This window comes from Canis aureus, chromosome 16 (assembly GCF_053574225.1).
Source record: "Canis aureus isolate CA01 chromosome 16, VMU_Caureus_v.1.0, whole genome shotgun sequence".
Lineage (NCBI taxonomy): Eukaryota > Metazoa > Chordata > Mammalia > Carnivora > Canidae > Canis > Canis aureus.
The window spans coordinates 46,375,097-46,393,454 of NC_135626.1; the positions used below are offsets into that span (position 1 = coordinate 46,375,097).

Genomic DNA, 18,358 nt, shown 5'->3' on the forward strand with positions numbered 1-18,358 from the left:
AATATTTGTTATTGAGTTTGGGGCCTCAGAAATGAGACCTTATATATTGAAAGACTGTTCAATATCTTAGAAATGAGAGAATTCATTTTTGATACTCTAAACTTCTTAGAGATATATAGGACAACATGAGAGAAAAGCTAAAACATGGACACCTTTGCATTTAGAAGCTTAACCAGCCATAATCCAAGAAAAGAAAGCTGGTCATTGGGAAGCACAGCTGGGGACCTAGTTGTCCTGAAAGAAGGAGGCCTCCTTGGTCATATGTAGCTTATTGCATTGGATGGATCTGCAGTTGCTAGTTAATTACTGTAGCATACCATGGGAGGACAAATTCAGCCATACTAAAATATAGGATGATAACCTGCTGCTTAGCCATAGTGGTACCTTTCTCATCTGACTGCCTGTGGGAGGAGGAGGGAAGTACTTCCTGGCCTGTCAGCCAGCAGGAGAGATCACTGAGCTTGGGCTAGGGAGGGGATAGCTGAATTTTGATGACAGGTGACCTGAAGACCTAAGCGTTTAAGAAGAAAAACATCTGGGAAAGAAAATCTACCTATGTCATCAAGTGGACCACATAATCATGAAAGGAGAGGACTGCAATTGGGCAGTTTCTACTGATGGAGCCCTCTAATCAAATAACCTCTTCAGATTGCCAAAAGTAGCAGATTTTCATCCTATGAAAATATCATTAAATTAGAGGACTCGGAACTATGGCCTAAGCTTCAAAGTCTACTCTGATTAATTTTTCAGGGATCCAATCTTATCCAGCAGCCTGAAATGCCTTCTGAGGAACAAAATGGTGCAAACACTATCCTCACCAAACATACCATATTCTAGGAGCTTCTTTGTGGAGCAAGTTAAGGGGATAGGAGGTAGAGAGGTACTATAGTCTTAAAATAGGAGAGCTAGGATCAGGAAACTTTGGCATTGAGAACACTTGGTGTTGTTACCAAATAACAGATGTGAAGCTCCAGTCATCAAGAGAGTGGGTATCGACAAATAATAGGCAAATAGATCAATGGAACAGAATAAAGAGCCCAGAAAAAGACCACCGTAAATACAGTCCACTCTTTGATAATCTACTTTATCCTTGATAAAGAAGCAAAAGAAATTCAAAGAAACAAAGATAGTCTTTTCAATAAATGGTGCTAGAACAACTGGACATCCCTATGCAAAAAGATTAATCTAGAACACAGACTTTACATCCATCACAAAAAATAACTTAAAATAGATCATAGACCGAAATGTAAAATGAAAAACTGTAAAACTCCTAGAAGATAACATGGGAGCAAATCTGAATGATCTTGGGTATGGCAACACCTTTTTTAGATACACATCCTATGTCATCAGGGAAATACAAATTAAAACAATGAGATCTCATTATATACCCATTAGAATGGCCAAAATTCAGAACACTGTCAACATCAAATGCTGACAACGATGTGGAGCAACAGGACTTCTCATTCATTACTGCTGAGCATGAAAAATGGTACAGCCACTTTGGAAGGCAGGTTAGTGGTTTCTTACAAAACCAAACACATTCTGGGTGAAATAGGTAAAGGTGGCCAAAACTTACTTCCAGTAATACAATATATACTTCCAGTTATAAAATCAATTAAGTCCCGGGGATGTAATGTACAGCATGGTGACTATACTTAATATTACTCTATTGTATTGTATATTTGGAAATTGCGAAGAGAGAAGATCTTAAACATTCTCATCACAAGAAAAAAATATATAATTGTGTGGTGATGGATGTTAACTATACTTATTGTGGTGATCATTTTGTAATACATATATCTCTCAAATCATTATGTTGAACAAGAAATTAATATAATATGTTATAGGTCAATTATATCTCAACAACAACAAACAAACATATTCTTACTATATGATCCAGGAATCATGCTCCTTCGTATTTACCCAAAGGAGCTGTAGAAATTATATCCACACAAAAATCTGCACACAGATCTTTATAGTGGCTTTATTCATAATTGCCAAAACTTGGCAGCAACCGAAGTGTCCTGCAGTCTGTGAAAGGATAATAGGTAAACTGGTACACCCAGACAATGGAATATCATTCTGCAGTAAGGAGAAATGAGCTATCAAGCCGTGAAAAAAGAGATGGAGTAAACTTACACGTAGATTACTAAGGAAAGAAGCCAATCTACAAAGGCTAAATGATTCCAACTATTAGACATGGAAAGGCAAAACTATGGACACAATAAAAAGATCAGTGGTCGTGGGTGATCATGGGAGATAGATGAACAGACAGATTACAGAGGATTTTTAGGGCAGTGAAAATACTCTTTACGATGGATATATGTCACTATACTCTTGTCTGAATCCATAGAATATATTCTATTATTGTAGAATATATTCTATTGTTGTATATCTGTTGTATACAACACCAAGAGGTAACCTTAAGGTAAACTATGGACGTGGGATGATGTGTCAGTGTAGGTTTATCTTTGGTTAAAAATGTGCCACTTCGGTAAATGATGTTGATAATGGCTAGGGTATGCATGTGTGAGGGTGAGGGGTATACGTGAAATCTCTGTACTTTCCTTTCAATTTTGTTGTAAACCTAAAACTGCTCTAAAAAAAAAATAACAAAGCCTCAAAAAATAAATGGTAGAATAATGTCAAAAATACAATATGTGTTCTTGTTTTGTTTTGTTTGATGTGTGTGGTTTATTTTTATGTTGTTTATGTCCTTTCAACATCAAGATGTCCCAAATATTTCTTGAAAGCAGGCATGGCAGAGCCTACAGGGTGTGAAAATATTGAAAAGCATTTATGCCAATTGATAGATAAGTGTTGCCTCAAATCTCTGAGTACCAACCACGAGGCCAACAGCTTTTCCCATAGGACCTCCTGCCCTGAGTTCACACAGTCTGACAACTAAAGACTAATGCCTGATACATCAGGGGGCTTTCAGCCCCAACTCCCCACCTCAGCCCCCAGTCCAGGACCACCATTCATTCTGATTGGTCCTATATCTCACTGGTTATACCCTCGAGATAGGTCGTAGATAATCAATACTTAAAGTGAATAATCCCCCATTGGGTGTATTCCTTCATTGGGTATAAGCTGGATGATAGTACTTCAAAATTTCTGGATTACATCTTAGTTGATCCAGGTAGGTAATGGCCTTGTGAAAGAACAGGAAAGCTTAGTTGTGAGTTTTTATTAAAAGGCCATCAGAGATCGAGCAAAAGGCCTTGGAGCTCAGGTCTACATTAGAAAGGCCCCCAGTAATTACTAACCAGATGTAAAAGAAAGTCATTACCAACTTTCACTGTTCCATAGCTCTGTTCAAATGAGCTGAGGGACAGTAAGCAATTTAAAATTTTTTCTATGTATTTTTAAATTTTGAAATAACAAAATTAATTAGGAAAGTGGGTCTAAAGCTTTGCAAGAGAAGAAGTCCAGAGCAATGTCTCTTTTGCTCAGCAAAATCTCCAAATAGGGCTTTTTGGTTTATGAAGGGGAGGTATGAAACCATCTCAAACTCAAGCCCTAATACCCAGACAGAGGGCAGGGAGAGACAATACAGAAAGGATTGAGGAAGAAAAAGTAAAATTGTTTTTTAAGGCTAAGTAATGGGAATGTGGAGCTTTTGAATCACCACCTGGGAGAGAAGGAAAGGGCGAGAAGCAGAGAAACATCTTGGAGAAAAGATCTGACCCGCATCACAGGAAGCAGGTCAAATCCTGATGAAAAAGCATCAGTGAGAAAATACCTTTGGGGAGACAGATTTCAAGTGGCAGGTACTATTTGTGGAGCTGGCAAAGATAAACAGCTTTTTTCAGTATTTTTATAAAAATAAGAAATGAAAAGATGGAGCAGTGGCTGGAAAAAGATGTCAGGCAACAGGAAGGGTTTTTGTAAAGGATAGCATTACTGAATATTTGTACACTGATGGAAATATTCCAATAGAAAGAAAAAAAATTAAAATGGAAGATCATTCATGGCAGGGGGAAAATCCTTAAGTAGGAGAGACAAGATGGGATGCAGTGCATAAAGTTTGCCCCCAGATGGGAACTCAGAGTTTATCCACTGCAGCAAGACAAAGGGCAGAGAACCTGGTGCAGGTACTGGTAAGTTGACAGATTTGGTCACAGGAAGATGATTTTATTTTATTTTATTTTATTTTATTTTATTTTATTTTATTTTATTTTAAAGACTTATTTAGAGAGAGTGTGTGTGTGCATGTATGTGCATGAGTGGGGGAGAAGAAGAGGGAGAAAGAGGGACAGAGAGCATCTCCAGCAAGACCCCCCTTCCCCCTGCTGAGCATGGAGCCCAATATGGGGCTCGAATCCAGGACCCTAAGATCATGACCTGAGCCAAAATTGAGAGTCAGCCATTTAACCAACTGAGCCTTCCGGGTACCCCATGGGAACATATTTTAAAAGGTCTTTTCTATTTTCTTGATGCAATAGGAGCATGATTATCTGGCAAGCGTGAGGGGAAAGAAGGTGGCTAGGGGAGGGTTGAGAAGAGAAGTAGCCACCTTGGAGAGGAGGAGAGCGCACAAATGGAAGAGATATGGTAAGACTGCTAGGCAGAGCTGAGGGCTCATATGATGGTTCTCTGGACCATTCTATGAAAAATACTGCAGTCGGTTTAGGCATTTGAGAATAGAACAAGGGAGAGGGGAACTGAGTTACCTGGATAATAAGTGTACTCTTTCCATTCCACAGCCATAAAATTTCCATGTTCCAAATGTTCAGATTTCTTAACCAGCTAACATAACATAACACAACATAAAGTAAGCTACCACACTGCAGTGACAGAGCGGGTAAGTTTTCAGTCACTTTATTTTTCCACCTTTCTTTATGTTCCTTGGACAGACACCGATTCCAGTATGGCCTTTAATTCTGAATCTGAAAACCAGTTTAGCATGGCTTTACATCTGATGCATCGGTTTTCCAGAAAGCCAGAGAGCTGTGTTCTGTTTGGGAAGGAAAAGAGAAAGATTCTAAGCGAAACAATCATTTCTTAAATTTGTTAAGTAGCTAAGCCAAATCAAATACATTTTACAAACGTGTGGGAAAATTTAATTATATGAATAAAACCATTGACTGTGAGGTTTAAGTGTTAGGAGAAAACATCAGGGAAATGATAAGGCACTCATTTCCAAGAGAGAAAATAAAAGGTTCTATATAATTCTGACAGTCAAGATTAAAAGGAAAAAAAAACTATATAAGGCTTTTATTTATTCACTGATGCACTAACAGTGCTGCATCTGTCTAAAGATTGTAAGAGACAATAGCCTGAAGAAATACATCAACAAAACTCTGCTTGTTTTTTTTTTATTATCCTAATATTTTGTATTCTGATTTGTACTAGACTTCATGTCCTCTGTCGATTTCAATATTTAACATCTGCCCAGGGGTCTGCTATATTTTGAACAATAACAATTTATCCAGTGCATTTCTAACTGTTACTGATTATAATAACTATCATTGTTTGAGCACTTACTCTGGCTTGGATCATTCCGATTATCAAACCCATGAAGTAGGTATGAGTACTAGTTATCATTCCCTCTACTGTCTCTAGCTGGTCACTTCTCAAAACCCTCTCTTCTCTAATCTGCCTGCCCAATATAGAGCTGTCCACATTCTTGGAACACTTCTAAACTAAGAGCCAATAGTACTTCAGCCTCTGGCTCATTCTTCCTTTACAGTACAAGGATATTTAAACCCTAAACCCCCAAATTTAAAAAGTCGGCAGTTCTAAATGCTGATCATTGTATGCTTCTTTATCTCACACAAATATGATCCCATATTCCTTAAAATATTTTGCTCTAATGAGTACTTTGCTCTAATGGGTACTTTTCAAACTCTAGGAATTGCTGAAGGAAGGGAAAAAAATGTTAGAAGATCTATAAACCAATCACCATCACCATGAGTTACTTCGTAATTGAGGTGACTTCTCTATAATTTGGGACCAAGAGGCAGCAAATATTATTATTATTCAATATTCCATGAAATATTTTTATTTTTATTTGAGCTTAACCTGAAATTATACAGGACGGCATAATTCATCTCAATATTCATTGAATAAAATTGCAATCCTGAGTTTTAAGGAAGAGAATTGGAAAGGAAGATGCTATTGCAAGTGAAAAAAAATGAATCCATTTATTGCTTCATCGTGCTCTTTCCTTTGGTCCCTGCCTCTTTTTAAAAAACCCAGCAGCCAGGGGCTCAGGTCATGATCCCAGTCTCCCTGCTCAGCGGGGAATCTGCTTCTCCCTCCCCCTCTGCCTCTCCCCCCCTCATGCACCTGCACATGTTCCCTCTCACTCTCTCTCAAAAAAAAAAAAAAATCCAATGGCCAAACTGATATGGCTTCTTATTATGTAACTAAAGTACTTATTACGGTGAGGGGCAAGTGGAAGTCCTAGCTAAAAGTACCAGTGTTAGACTCACCCTTGAAGCATTTGGGGATTTCAATGGTGCCATCTATGCACTCAGCATCTTCTGTGTAGCTACACTTCTTTTCCTTATTCTTGCAGTAGAAAGAAACTTTTTGACCATGCAGCATTCCATCCTTAAATTTTTCTTGAAGCTTTACTCTCTCTCCTTGGTATAGCACAGTAGCTTTTTTAACAGATAATTTACAAGATGCTGAAAGAGACAATATTTGTAGTCAAGACTTAGGAGTTCATTTAGTCTTTCTTAAGGACAACATAGTATTTGAATTAGTAGATGAGTACACCTGAAACAAACTGCTCAAGACAAGAAGACTCCAAGTATGTTCATAGTTACTAATGTCAGTGTCAGTGCTAATAGCAATTCTTTATCAATAGAACCATTAATCATGGCTTCCAAGATGCCCTTTTCTCCCCCCTGTAGTAGTGACATATGAGGATCAAAGCAGAAGCATCAGATTTTAGGCGTCAGTGAAAAAGAATTTCTACTAGATATTGCCATTTCATACAAACCTCCACTGCCCCATTTAGATCCCATTTATTAAGCTAGTGTAGCCATCTACCAGCCACTGTGTGCATTGGCTGATAATAGCTCATAAAGGTTCCTTTCTCTGAAAAGTTGCCCTCAGCCATAAGGGAGCCACTTCTTCTGGGAGCGAATCAGCCCCCACACGAGGGTCAGGGAAGGGAGCAGCAGCCCATAGCCAATGACTGATTAATAAAAGGATACAAGAGGCAGGTCCCCATGCCCTTTGGTGGGATCCATTCTGGAGTAGAATTCATGTCTAGAGCTCCCAAGGGGATGAAACTGAAACCAGTCTCCTGTTGAGACCACATATTTGTTCAAAACTTAGTCCCTGAATCATCATCAGCAGAAGCAGCAGGAACTTGGTGGAAATGCACATTCTCAAGTCCTATACCAGATCTACTGAATCAGAAACTCTGGGTTTAAATAAGCCCTCCAGATGATTCTGGGGTACAGGGAAATTGTGACACTCACTGAATAAATCATCTGCACTTGAATCCCTGTCTTAGGCTCTGCTTCTAGGGGACCCCAACCTAAGACACTAATTATACATCATTTTGCCTGCTGTGCCTAATTTTTTTTTTCTGCTTAGACTGCCTAGCCCTATGGCAACCTGAGCAGAAATACAGTGCTAATACTCTTGCATAGGCATGACCCCAGATCAAGGATAGACACCTAACTCAAAAGGAACCAGTGTTTCCAGGGAAAAATGCCAGTTAGTGATGAATCCTTTGGCTGAAAGGTCCTAGTGTAGAGTCAAGCCAGGTTTGAAGTGAATGAGCAGGGAAACACGGAGATGAGAGAGAGACCATGAGGCCACTGAGATATGGAAAGAGTAGCAATAGGGCCTGACTTTCAGTTCCAATCCTCAAGAGGACCAGTTGCATTTCATTTCCTCATCTTCCATGTCCACATGATCACTTGTTGCCCATTTATGACAAACCCCCATTTCCTTGAACAAGCTTGAATGTCTGGTTGTTTTTTGCAATAATGAGAAGAGTCTAGACTAGAAGAAAGCAGAAAAGGATGCTCACAGGAAGGCAAGTATAGGAAACCCACACAATCTTCCACCATATCATCAATGTTTACAAAGGATCTGTTTATCCTCTACAGTATCATCTCAAACAAGTTTCCTAAGCATGAAGCTCCCCATGCACATGTGAGTCCTGAAGTTCAATAACTGAAGCAAGTCTAAACAATGAGCAGAAAATGATTGGCACAAGAAAATGGCAAGTAAGGGTAATCCACTGGATAAATTCAGAGATGAGTTATGATCTCACCCATATTTCATACCTTTACAACTTGGTTGTGCAGACCAGTTTCCAAATTTGTTACATTCCACTACTTCTGGGCCATCCAAGGTATACGTATCATGGCAACCATACATGGCTTTATCCTTGTAATAAAGGATTTGTTTTGCAGGATAGTTCACAAACCCATTGTCTGGTCTTGATGGGAATGGGCATTTTACTTCTAAAAAGTGTATTCAATAAGACATATTAGTATAAAAGGTAGTACTTTCCCATAGTTGTGAAATATTTACTTTCCAGCTTCCATTACTCCCATTGAGCCACTGGGTGTTCCTGTAGCTGGAATGCAATTTTTAGGGACCTAGGTGTTCAATTCTGTCCCCCTTATCTTATGCTCACATGACCCTGGATATTAAAAAGAAACAATACTTTGAAAGTAAATCAGTGAGTTACCAAGTTCTTTGGGCTCTCATACAATCACAAGGTATTATTTATTTCAAATTTCATCTCCATGCAGTCTAAGATGGCAGGTTTGAAAGAAGAAAAAAGTCTGTCTCTTTTAATCAACAAACCATGAAATTAAAACACAAAGACTCCCTCCACACGCACTAGCACACCATTATTGGATTTCAGATGTTAAATCTAATTCTTATGAATGTCTTCCGTCTATACGAGAAGCCAGAATGAAATATGGAGAAACATGGTGCTTCTAGCTGGCACCTGAATCTAGGAGTCTATAGTAATATTTAAAAAATAGTCCATGGAAGAAAAGAAAAGCTCTTTTCTATAGAAGCGTGCAAGCTAATAAATAAAGAAGAAAAGATAAAAAGTCACCAGTCTGCAACCACCAGTGTCATGACTAAGTCAAGGATCCTCAGAGGATGTCAAAATGCCAGCTAGAGTAGATATTCACACAATCTCAAAGTATTACCCACCATTTGCTTACTAATTTCAAAGAGGAAAAGATGCCTTTACCAAAAGAAGATCTAACAATCCACCTGACCAAGGGATCAAATGAAGCAAGACCAGTGGTGCCTCCCGATGTGATGGAATGGATTCTTAACAAAATTATTTAACTTGAAGCTAATCACAAGTAAATCATCAACCAGATTCATATTATGGAATATGCTAGAAGACAAGCCTATATTCTTTAAAAATATCAAGGAAGGGCACCTGGGTGGCTCAGTCAATTAAGCATCTCTCTTTCTTTCTTTCTCTCTCTCTCTAAAATATTTTATTTATTTATTTATTTATTTATTTATTTATTTATTTATTTATTTAAGAGAGGCGGGGAGAGAGAGAGAGAGAGAGAGCACAAGGAGGGGGAGCAGCAGGCAGAGGGAGAAGCAGGCTCCCCACTGAGCAGGGACCCTGGAATCATGACCTGAGCTGAAGGCAGATGCTTAATGACTGAACCACCCAGGTGCCTCTAAGCATCTGGCTTGATTTCAGCTTAAGTTGTGATCTCAGGATTGAGAGACTGAGCCCCACATTGGGCTCCATGCTGGGCATGGAGTCTGCTTGGCATTCTCTCTCTCCCTTTCCCTCTCCCTCTCCCTCTCCACCCCTTGTACACACTCGCACTCTCTCTCTTTCTCAAAAAAGGATATAGGTAAATAAAAATAAAAATGCCAAGGAAAGACAATTATAAAGTCAGAAGGGGCCATTCTTAACCAAAGGAGACTAAGGAGACATGACACTAAACCAAATGTGTGACACTTGATGAGATTTCATGTAAAACAAAACTGAACACTTTCAGGTCAATGTGGGGGGGGGGGGTTGCACATGAAATTAATGTTGTTAATTGTTTATATTATTATAATAATTTAAATCATTATTGTTAATAATTCAAAATGCATTAAATGTCTTGTCTACAGTGACAATGTTCTTGTTCTTAGGACATTTATGCTGAAGTATTTATGGGTAAGTGTCATGATGTGTACAGCTTATTTTCAAATGGTTCAGGAAGAAAAAACATCTGTCTATGGAAAAAGAGAGAGAGACAGAGAAAGTCACAACATTTTGGCAGTTGATCCATCTAGGTGAAAGGTTGAAAAAGAAAAAAAAATGAACCTATTGCTTAGGATTGAAAGAATTAAATGAGATGACACATATACAGCAGGAGACGAGTGCCTGGCCCAGAGTTTCAGTCCCTCAGAGGTGCTTTGTATCATTATTGGTAGTTTCCCCATGTTAAAAAGCACTTATGCTTTGGATCATTCAAGACATATCTGCAATATCTACTTAGGAGAAAGTAGTAGTCCTCAGTATAACTCCTTGTGTACATGATAAAGCCTATAATTTTGCTACTTGTTGTGTAGTTGACAAACTCAAAGATAACGAAGATAGGTGAAATTGAAAGAGGAACGGGGTGCCTGGGTGGCTCAGTGAGTTAAGCATCTGACTCTTGATTTCTGCTCAGGTCATGATCTCAGGGTTGTAGGACTGACCCTCATGTCAGGCTCTGTGCTAGGCCTGGAGCCTGTTTGAGATTCTCTCTTCCCCTCTCTCTTTGCCCCTCCCCCTCTCTGCAAGCACATGCATGCTCTTTTTCTAAAAAATAAAAATAAATAGAAGAAGAAGAATTTTCATAATTTTTTAAATCAAATATTCTTGTGATTCCTAGTAAAAGCTTGTGACAATCTGACTACAGCCCAGTTTTTCACCTTCATCTCCTGGTACTCCCCAGTTTAATCCTGGCTTCTCTCTACCAGCCTCACCACCATATTCGACTGTCCATGCACACACCCTATTCTCTCACATCTCCCTGATTTTCCATGCCTTTTCCTTATTCTCCATTCTCCTCTTCCAGGAAGCTCTTCCAAGCAGCTCCAAACAGTTCATTGCATTATATTTAATTGTCCTGAGGTCAGAAGCCAGGTCTCATTCGTCTGATATCCCCAACACCCAGCACACTGCCTGGCACATGGTAGATGCCAATAAACATTTGTTGAACAAGGCCATTGGAAACACTCGATGATAGAATTTTCTATACTTCTCAAACATGGGATTCTATACTATTGTAATAGTTTTGTCTTGTTACACCTACCTCTGCATTCTGGTAATGTAGTCCAATTTCCATGTGCTGTGCAGGTAATTGTATCATTTCCAAACATAGCATAGTGTGGCAAACATTCAAAGACAGCCTTGTTTCCATAGAGGGAGTTGTTTGTAGCCAATGGCTTAAAAACACTAAGTGTTGCAAACTTAGGTACGGATGGGGGAGGGCAGGTTACACCTGGAAAAGAAAGAATGATTGCTCTTATGAAATAGTTGAGTCCTTTAAAGATACTCTTTCCAGAAAGGAAAAAAAAAAAAAACAAAAACAGATTAACTTGAGAAAATGCAAAAATTGATCAAATGCCAGGGTAAAAACAGTCCATTGTAGAAGTTGCACAAGAATATATGATTTGAAAATCAGATGTCTGAACCAGTCCAAAGACTGAAAAATGAAGTGAATCTAAGTTTCATTACCACTAATTTGCCTATTATAATGACACAATGCATAGGTTTCCCTAAGTCTTTGATCTAAATGCTACTTGGAAGATGTTTCTGGAAGTGAATTGGTGGAGAACCATACTGCAATAATTTTTTTAAGATTATTTATTTTTTTATTAGAGACAGAGAGAGAGAGATAGAGAGAGAGAAACAGGCAGAAAGAGAAGCAGGCTCCATGCAGGGAGCCTGACGTGGGACTCAATCCCGGGTCTCCAGGATCATGCCCTGGGCGGAAGGTTGCGCTAAACCGCTAAGCCACCGGGGCTGCCCCATCCTGCAATAATTGCTGATGATAGCACTTGGTACAAAGTCGTTTGTGACATCTCAGTTCCACTGCTGTTTTACATTTGTTCCTATTGAATATCTCCTGCTTTTGCACTCTGTATGTATGGAGCTTATATAAGTAGCTTTACCTGGAGGCATAGTAGGGATTGTCATCTGGACTCACTAATATGGGGTTTCAATAAGTCCAGGGAGAGTTATACCAATGTAAAGGAAGTCAGTGCAGACCAGAATGTGATTTAATTTGAATTATTTAGGGATCCCTGGGTGGCGCAGGGTTTAGCGCCTGCCTTTGGCCCAGGGCGTGATCCTGGAGACCCGGGATCGAATCCCACATTGGGCTCCTGGTGCATGGAGCCTGCTTCTCCCTCTGCCTGTGTCTCTGCCTCTCTCTCTCTCTCTTTGTGTGACTATCATAAAAAAATTTTTTTTTTGAATTATTTAGATCCTTGCTACTCAAAGTGTGATCTGTGAGCCAGCAGCAGGGGCATTGCCTGGAGGCTTACAAGAAATGCAGAAGCTCAGACCCCACCACAGACACTTGAATCAGAATCTGCATCTTAACAAGATGCCCAGTTGAGTCATACATACGTTAAAGTATGAGAAGTTCTCACTTAGATGAGATTGAAGAAAAATAGACTTTCTGTTTGTAACCAAGAAGAAAAAGTAACTTTACATAATTTATATAAATCTGCTTACAAGGGAAACAATAGGAATCATGGTGATTTTTGGTGTTGAGAAAAGAACTCTAATTTACCCTTAAAAAAAACTTTTGGTAGTTCAGCTTTTCTTAAACTATCATTGATTTGAAATTGCTTTACTTTGTTACTGGCTCTTGCTAGGACAGGCCTCACTGAAATGTTAAAGAACTACAACCATTATTGTAATGCAGGGGGCTCCTGGTCAATGATTGTACTGGACTCCTATGAATCACAAGTTAGGGAACATCATGGGGATCCCTGGGTGGCGCAGCGGTTTGGCGCCTGCCTTTGGCCCAGGGCGCGATCCTGGAGACCCAGGATCGAATCCCACATCAGGCTCCCGGTGCATGGAGCCTGCTTCTCCCTCTGCCTATGTCTCTGCCTCTCTCTCTCTCTCTGTGACTATCATAAATAAATAAAAATTTAAAAAAAAATTAAAAAAAAAAAAAAAAAAGTTAGGGAACATCAGAACGTCCCTCCCTAGATGAACAATGCCCAGAGCTGACTCTGACTTCGTGACTGAGTGTCCCTTGGATAAACCAGCAGTGTTTTGGGGGGCAATCCCACCCCACTCCTATGAGGCAAGGCCCTTACATGGAGTCCAAGCTCACTGTGAAGGTTACTTTCCTGTCTCCCTCATCACTAGACATACTTCCTGGGGGCAGACTGAAGTCTTCTGAGCCATGTAGCCTCAGTGCTGAGAACAGGATATGGCACACATTAGGTCCTCAACACCTGTTTATGGAACACAAATGGTTGAATGTATAAATGAATGAATGAGGTCCCAGAGTGGGAGGAAGATGTTTGATCTCACTAGATGTTCTTCTAGTCAAATGATGGCAGTCTGCGATTGACCAATGCCACATGTATCCAAGCCCCTGCCAAGAACTGTGAGTGATGAAATGAATAGACCCAGATATCTCTGGTTCCACGAGGTGAAGGATACAAATGTGTTCACAAGTCAAATGCTTTCTTTCTGTCATTCCAAAAGGGTTGTTGCATCTTCCAAGGTGAGATGATATCAGAATGAACACTCCCCATAAAGGTGAGCAACTGTCCAATGAAATCAGGACTGAGGGATTTCCAGGGTATGGAACATACAGGTGTCAAAACCAGCAAAGTCCCAGGCAAACCAATTAGTCTCCCCATAACTGGGTTCCCCCAGACTCACGAGTACAGACAGGAAGGTCAACACTCCATTTTCCTTCCTCGGTGCATTTAGCAGAGCTACTTCCATTTAGATAAAACCTGCAAAGGGAAAATGGAACCCATCAAGCAGTAAAAGAATCCATTGATGGCATTTCAAATGTCTTCTCCACTGAGCATTGCTTCAGATTAATGCTACCGACTTTCCCCCTATTTTGTAATGCTGTTTTCCTGAGTTGCTCAGCACTCATTTAAGGCTCATCAAATTTCCCAACCCAGGGCTGCAGAGGTCTCACAGAAGAATGAGAAGTTTCCATAGCTATGAGCATAGAAGCCAAAACCCCAAATCCCTCTTTTCCAATCAGCAGGCCAAATTAACAGCTTCTTATGTGGAGCAAAGAAGCGTCTGTCTCTTCTTCAGGATCACAAAAGTGAATCAAACTGAGTCATGGCTGCTATCCATTTTCTGAAACGATTCAGTCTACTGACATAAATGGGTAAAAACAATGCAGTATATTTCCACTGAAAACACTGTCTCCTCGAAGCGAATTGTTTCAAGGTACTTTGTCATCAGACCCACAAATTAATTGATGTTTCAGATGAAAGGAGTCCAATTCTCTTTAACACATAGTATTTCTTAATTTCCAATTCCGAGCAAGAAGTCTCAGTGAAATTTTGCCCTAGGATACAGACGACGTGCTATTGACAATGTCACTGGCAGTGCCTTTGCTCATAAGGCACATAAGCTATATATGACCCGCTGTACATGCTTTCTTGCTGGGAATGCTGTCCTGCATTGTGTGAGGATTAACAGAAGTATGTTTTATACCACCACACGCCAACCTTCACCAAAGAACTCCCTTCTAGGGGAAGCCCAGGTGGCTCAGTGCTTTAGTACCGTCTTCAGTCCAGGTTGTGATCCTGGAGATCCAGGATGGAGTCCTGTGTCAGGCTTCCTGCAGGGAGCCTGCTTCTCCTTCTGCCTGTGTCTCTGCCTCTCTCTCTCTCTCTCTTTCTGTGTCTTGAATAAATTAAAAAAAAACAAAAGCAAAACTCCTTCTGGAGACTCCCAGGTCAGTCAATCAAATTAGGTTCATAACTAAAGCCCAAGTCCAATTCCTAAAGTATCTTAACCTTCATGCCAAGCTTTGTCCCAGAGATGATTAGGAATTATTATCCAGTTTTAATCATTCCAGTGTACCTCCTCAGATAAGTAATTAATTGGGAGAAAAAAGTTTTAATGCAGTAGCAACTTCACATTTCACGAGTTGTTATGGTTTCCCTAACCCCAATACCACTGTGGTATAGATTAAAAACAGGACTATAATTGATTTGTATTCAGCAAGTCCAGCCTGAAGGCTAAAAATAAAATATGTCTTGATGTTTAGCTTAAAGGCACAGAATGTTCTGTATCTGTTGGCTAGACGTCCTTACCCAGTGTTACAAGCAAAACTGATCGTGTTGGGATATTCAAAAGTTGTATAGCGTACAGCTCCATTTTCTAAGATTCCAGCAAAAGGACATACTCTGGCTGTAATTTAAAGATAGAAAGGTGAAAAAAAATAAAAAATAAAAAAAATAAATAAATAAATAAATAAAGATAGAAAGGTGAATTTCAATTTATAGAATTTTTCATTAAAGCAACAACATATAAACTCATTTCTATTTTTTGATTCAATAACTCTACTGTTAATTATTCTAAGAAAAGAAATCAAAGTTAGTCAAATGATATATACACAAAGGGGCTCATTGCACTGTTATCTCTAATAACAAAAATTGGACAGGCTAAATGTTTAACATCAGGTGATTGTTCTGATTAATTTTGGCAAATCAATAGTTGAACTCTCATGCAGCCAATATGAATATGAATTATGAAGAGTATGGAGATACAGTTAATGTTTATGCTATGCAGATGAAATAGAAAAATATAAAATGGTACCTACTCTCTGCAACGATGCAAAAATACACACGTGGAAAATAACTTGAAAAAATGAAATTGTTAGTGTTCTAGGCTTATGACCAATTTAAAGAAAGCTTTTCTCTTATGATGTTATAGCTATTTTTTATTAAAAATCGTGTTTAGTCCTTTTTAAATCAAAAAGCATGCTAAAATCACTTTTATGAAATATGTGATTTTCACAAAGGTCATGTTCATATGATCAAAATAACCAGAGTCATATAGATCCATATTGTTATTTTTACTGTTTAACTTCTACATAAAATTGCCAGAAATTCTATTGGGTTGATTGCTCTATATTTGACTGCCAAAAGTAATGTGGGCATGGGACCACAGAACCATGGTCTGAGGAATAAAGAAAAGCCACCATCTACCATGAGGTGATGGCAATAAATTTATACTTAAGTTTTTAATATGTGTATATATAAATTATTGTAACTTATTATAAATTATGATTAGATAATCATATATAATTCATCTATTATGAGGTATTATAATGTGATGATTATATTAGATCTGCTTTAATTTTGAGGCAAAATCCAAAGATATGATGATTCCTTGTGTTTTACTTAGTCAAGAGTCTCTTTGGTATCTAAATTTTGGAGTATCTGTACATCTTTTTTTTTTTTTTTTTTAACTCTGCAGTGTTTCTCTCTCCTGTACCCTGGCAGGTCTTCACTCTCCTACTTCTGGGCTATGCTCACCTCCTCCTCTCTAAACAGCACCCATTGCCTCTGGTCTCTCCTCCCATGAACATCCCCGCAGGTCCTCTTGTTTCTTCACAGCTCTTCCCTCTGTGCCTCTGCTGGCCCTCTGTGCCCCCAGCATGACAAAGTAGGTTATCCCCCAAGTGTCCAGAATCCAATGAGGGAAAGCGAGTGAGAGAAGGCACTGACTTACGTATACACCTCACGGTGTTCGTGGGCCAAACTCCTGTCAGAGGGCAGGTGAACCGTCTCGTCAGACCTCGGAACACATAGCCAGGCTGGCAGGTGTACGCTATCTGCTCCCCTGGGTCATAGAATGTTTTTAATGGAACAACTGTGGCAAATGGTATATCATCTGGTTTGGGACAAGCTGAAATAAAGCACAAAGTGGTTAATTAAGAAGTCCATATTTTTCTAAAATAAGGTGAAATCAGAGAGGGAGGCACACCATAAGAGACTGTTAACCCTAGGAAACAAACCGAAGGTTGCTGAAGGGGAGCAAGGTGGGGATATGGAGTAACTGGGTGATGGGCATTAAGGAGGGCACGTGATGTAATGAGCAGTGGGTATTACATGCAACTGATGAATCACTAAACTCTACCTCTGAAGCTAATAATACACTATATGTTAACTAACTGATTTTAAATAAAAATTTAAAAAGAACTCTATATTTTCACTTTTAAGCTCAGCTAAAAGTTGAACTTTTAGCTTTTCATTTTTTCAGCACAAAAATGAAAAAAACTATTTAATGCTGCCAAAAGTAACTATGCCAAGTTCTATGTCAAATATTTCACATATGCAATATCTCATCTAATCTCCTCAACAACCCTGTGAAGGATACTATAGTTATCCCCGTTTTATAGGTCAATCCATCGAGGCTTCAACTGGCTGAATATCTTAGGGAGCTTTAAGTAATGACAATAATGAAGAATCGGTATCCAGCATCTGCACTAGAGAGAATTTTAATTATCATTATTGATCCCTGTCATGTGCTAGGGGGTTGGATATATTAATTATATTTGCAAAAGCAAAGAATACTTACTCCGTCCTGCAGTAGCAACATGGCAGAGAACACTCGAGAACAAGATGAGCCCCAGAGAAATCATTATGGATGACACACACGGGCACTACCAAAGTGGTTTCCTCTACTAAAAAGAAGGATGTAAATATAAAAGTGCTTAAACATTAACCTCTTCTCCTGTGTCCTTTTATCTCTGTCAATAGAAGGTAAAATATCACAATTTGAAAGGAACCCTGAGACTTATTTTTTAATCATTTACTTTCACTTCTGTGGGTCTGTTGTGAAATCTTTGGCAAATGGTTTCCGTCTTCATAGCATTTATTTTAACAGCACAACACTGCCCATTATCACTCCTGATAGAATCCTGGTGATTCCCAGATTGTCAGGCCTCTACACCAGACCTCTCATCCTCCATCCTTAGTTTTGTATACATAGTAGGTGGAGGATCAGAAGTGAGGAGCACCTGCTTCTCCCACCATCTTGATGTAGAAACCTAGGACCATCTCTGGGTTTCAGTCTCCACACCTCTAAAATGATATTCCACTTTCCAGATGTATGATTCCAAAGAATATCCACCAGGGAGGCATCGAAAATTATAATGCCTAAAAAAACCGAGTTCATCATCTTCCGTCACAAAATGATGCTTTCTTCCAGATTTCTGTTCTAGCTGCAATTAGTAATGAGACTGTCCTGGGAGCTCCAGGTACAAGTTTACAGCTTTCCTTAAATCCACAGTCTTCTCACATCAAGTCAACACAAAGTCCTGCTCGTTATTCTTAATGCTTAGATCTGTCTAGGCAGATTTCTAGATCTGTTTTAGGAATTGGA

At 39.2% G+C, this 18,358-nt stretch overlaps 1 protein-coding gene across 1 annotated transcript; it reads right to left on the reverse strand.

The window, feature by feature from the left end:
* Window positions 1-4,808: 4,808 nt before the first annotated feature.
* On the reverse strand, window positions 4,809-17,703 carry APOH (apolipoprotein H). Its single transcript, XM_077853718.1, has 8 exons — window positions 17,552-17,703; window positions 16,703-16,879; window positions 15,280-15,376; window positions 13,871-13,947; window positions 11,268-11,456; window positions 8,262-8,441; window positions 6,441-6,638; window positions 4,809-4,960 (listed from the first exon to the last, which is right to left on the reverse strand). The coding sequence occupies exons 1-8, from the start codon at window positions 17,613-17,615 to the stop codon at window positions 4,905-4,907; spliced, it is 1,038 nt and encodes a 345-aa protein (XP_077709844.1). The 5' UTR covers window positions 17,616-17,703; the 3' UTR covers window positions 4,809-4,904.
* Window positions 17,704-18,358: the final 655 nt, after the last annotated feature.

What these genes read in the sequence shown, in the direction of transcription:
- APOH (XM_077853718.1), bottom strand. Translation starts at nt 17,615, where the DNA reads ATGATTTCTCTGGGGCTCATCTTGTTCTCGAGTGTTCTCTGCCATGTT. An exon ending in AGTTTTGCTTGTAACACTGG is followed by an intron (nt 13,948 to 15,279) that starts GTAAGGACGTCT and finishes TTCCCTTTGCAG; the next exon opens with GTTTTATCTAAATGGAAGTA. An exon ending in TACATTACCAGAATGCAGAG is followed by an intron (nt 8,442 to 11,267) that starts GTAGGTGTAACA and finishes TACACTTTTTAG; the next exon opens with AAGTAAAATGCCCATTCCCA.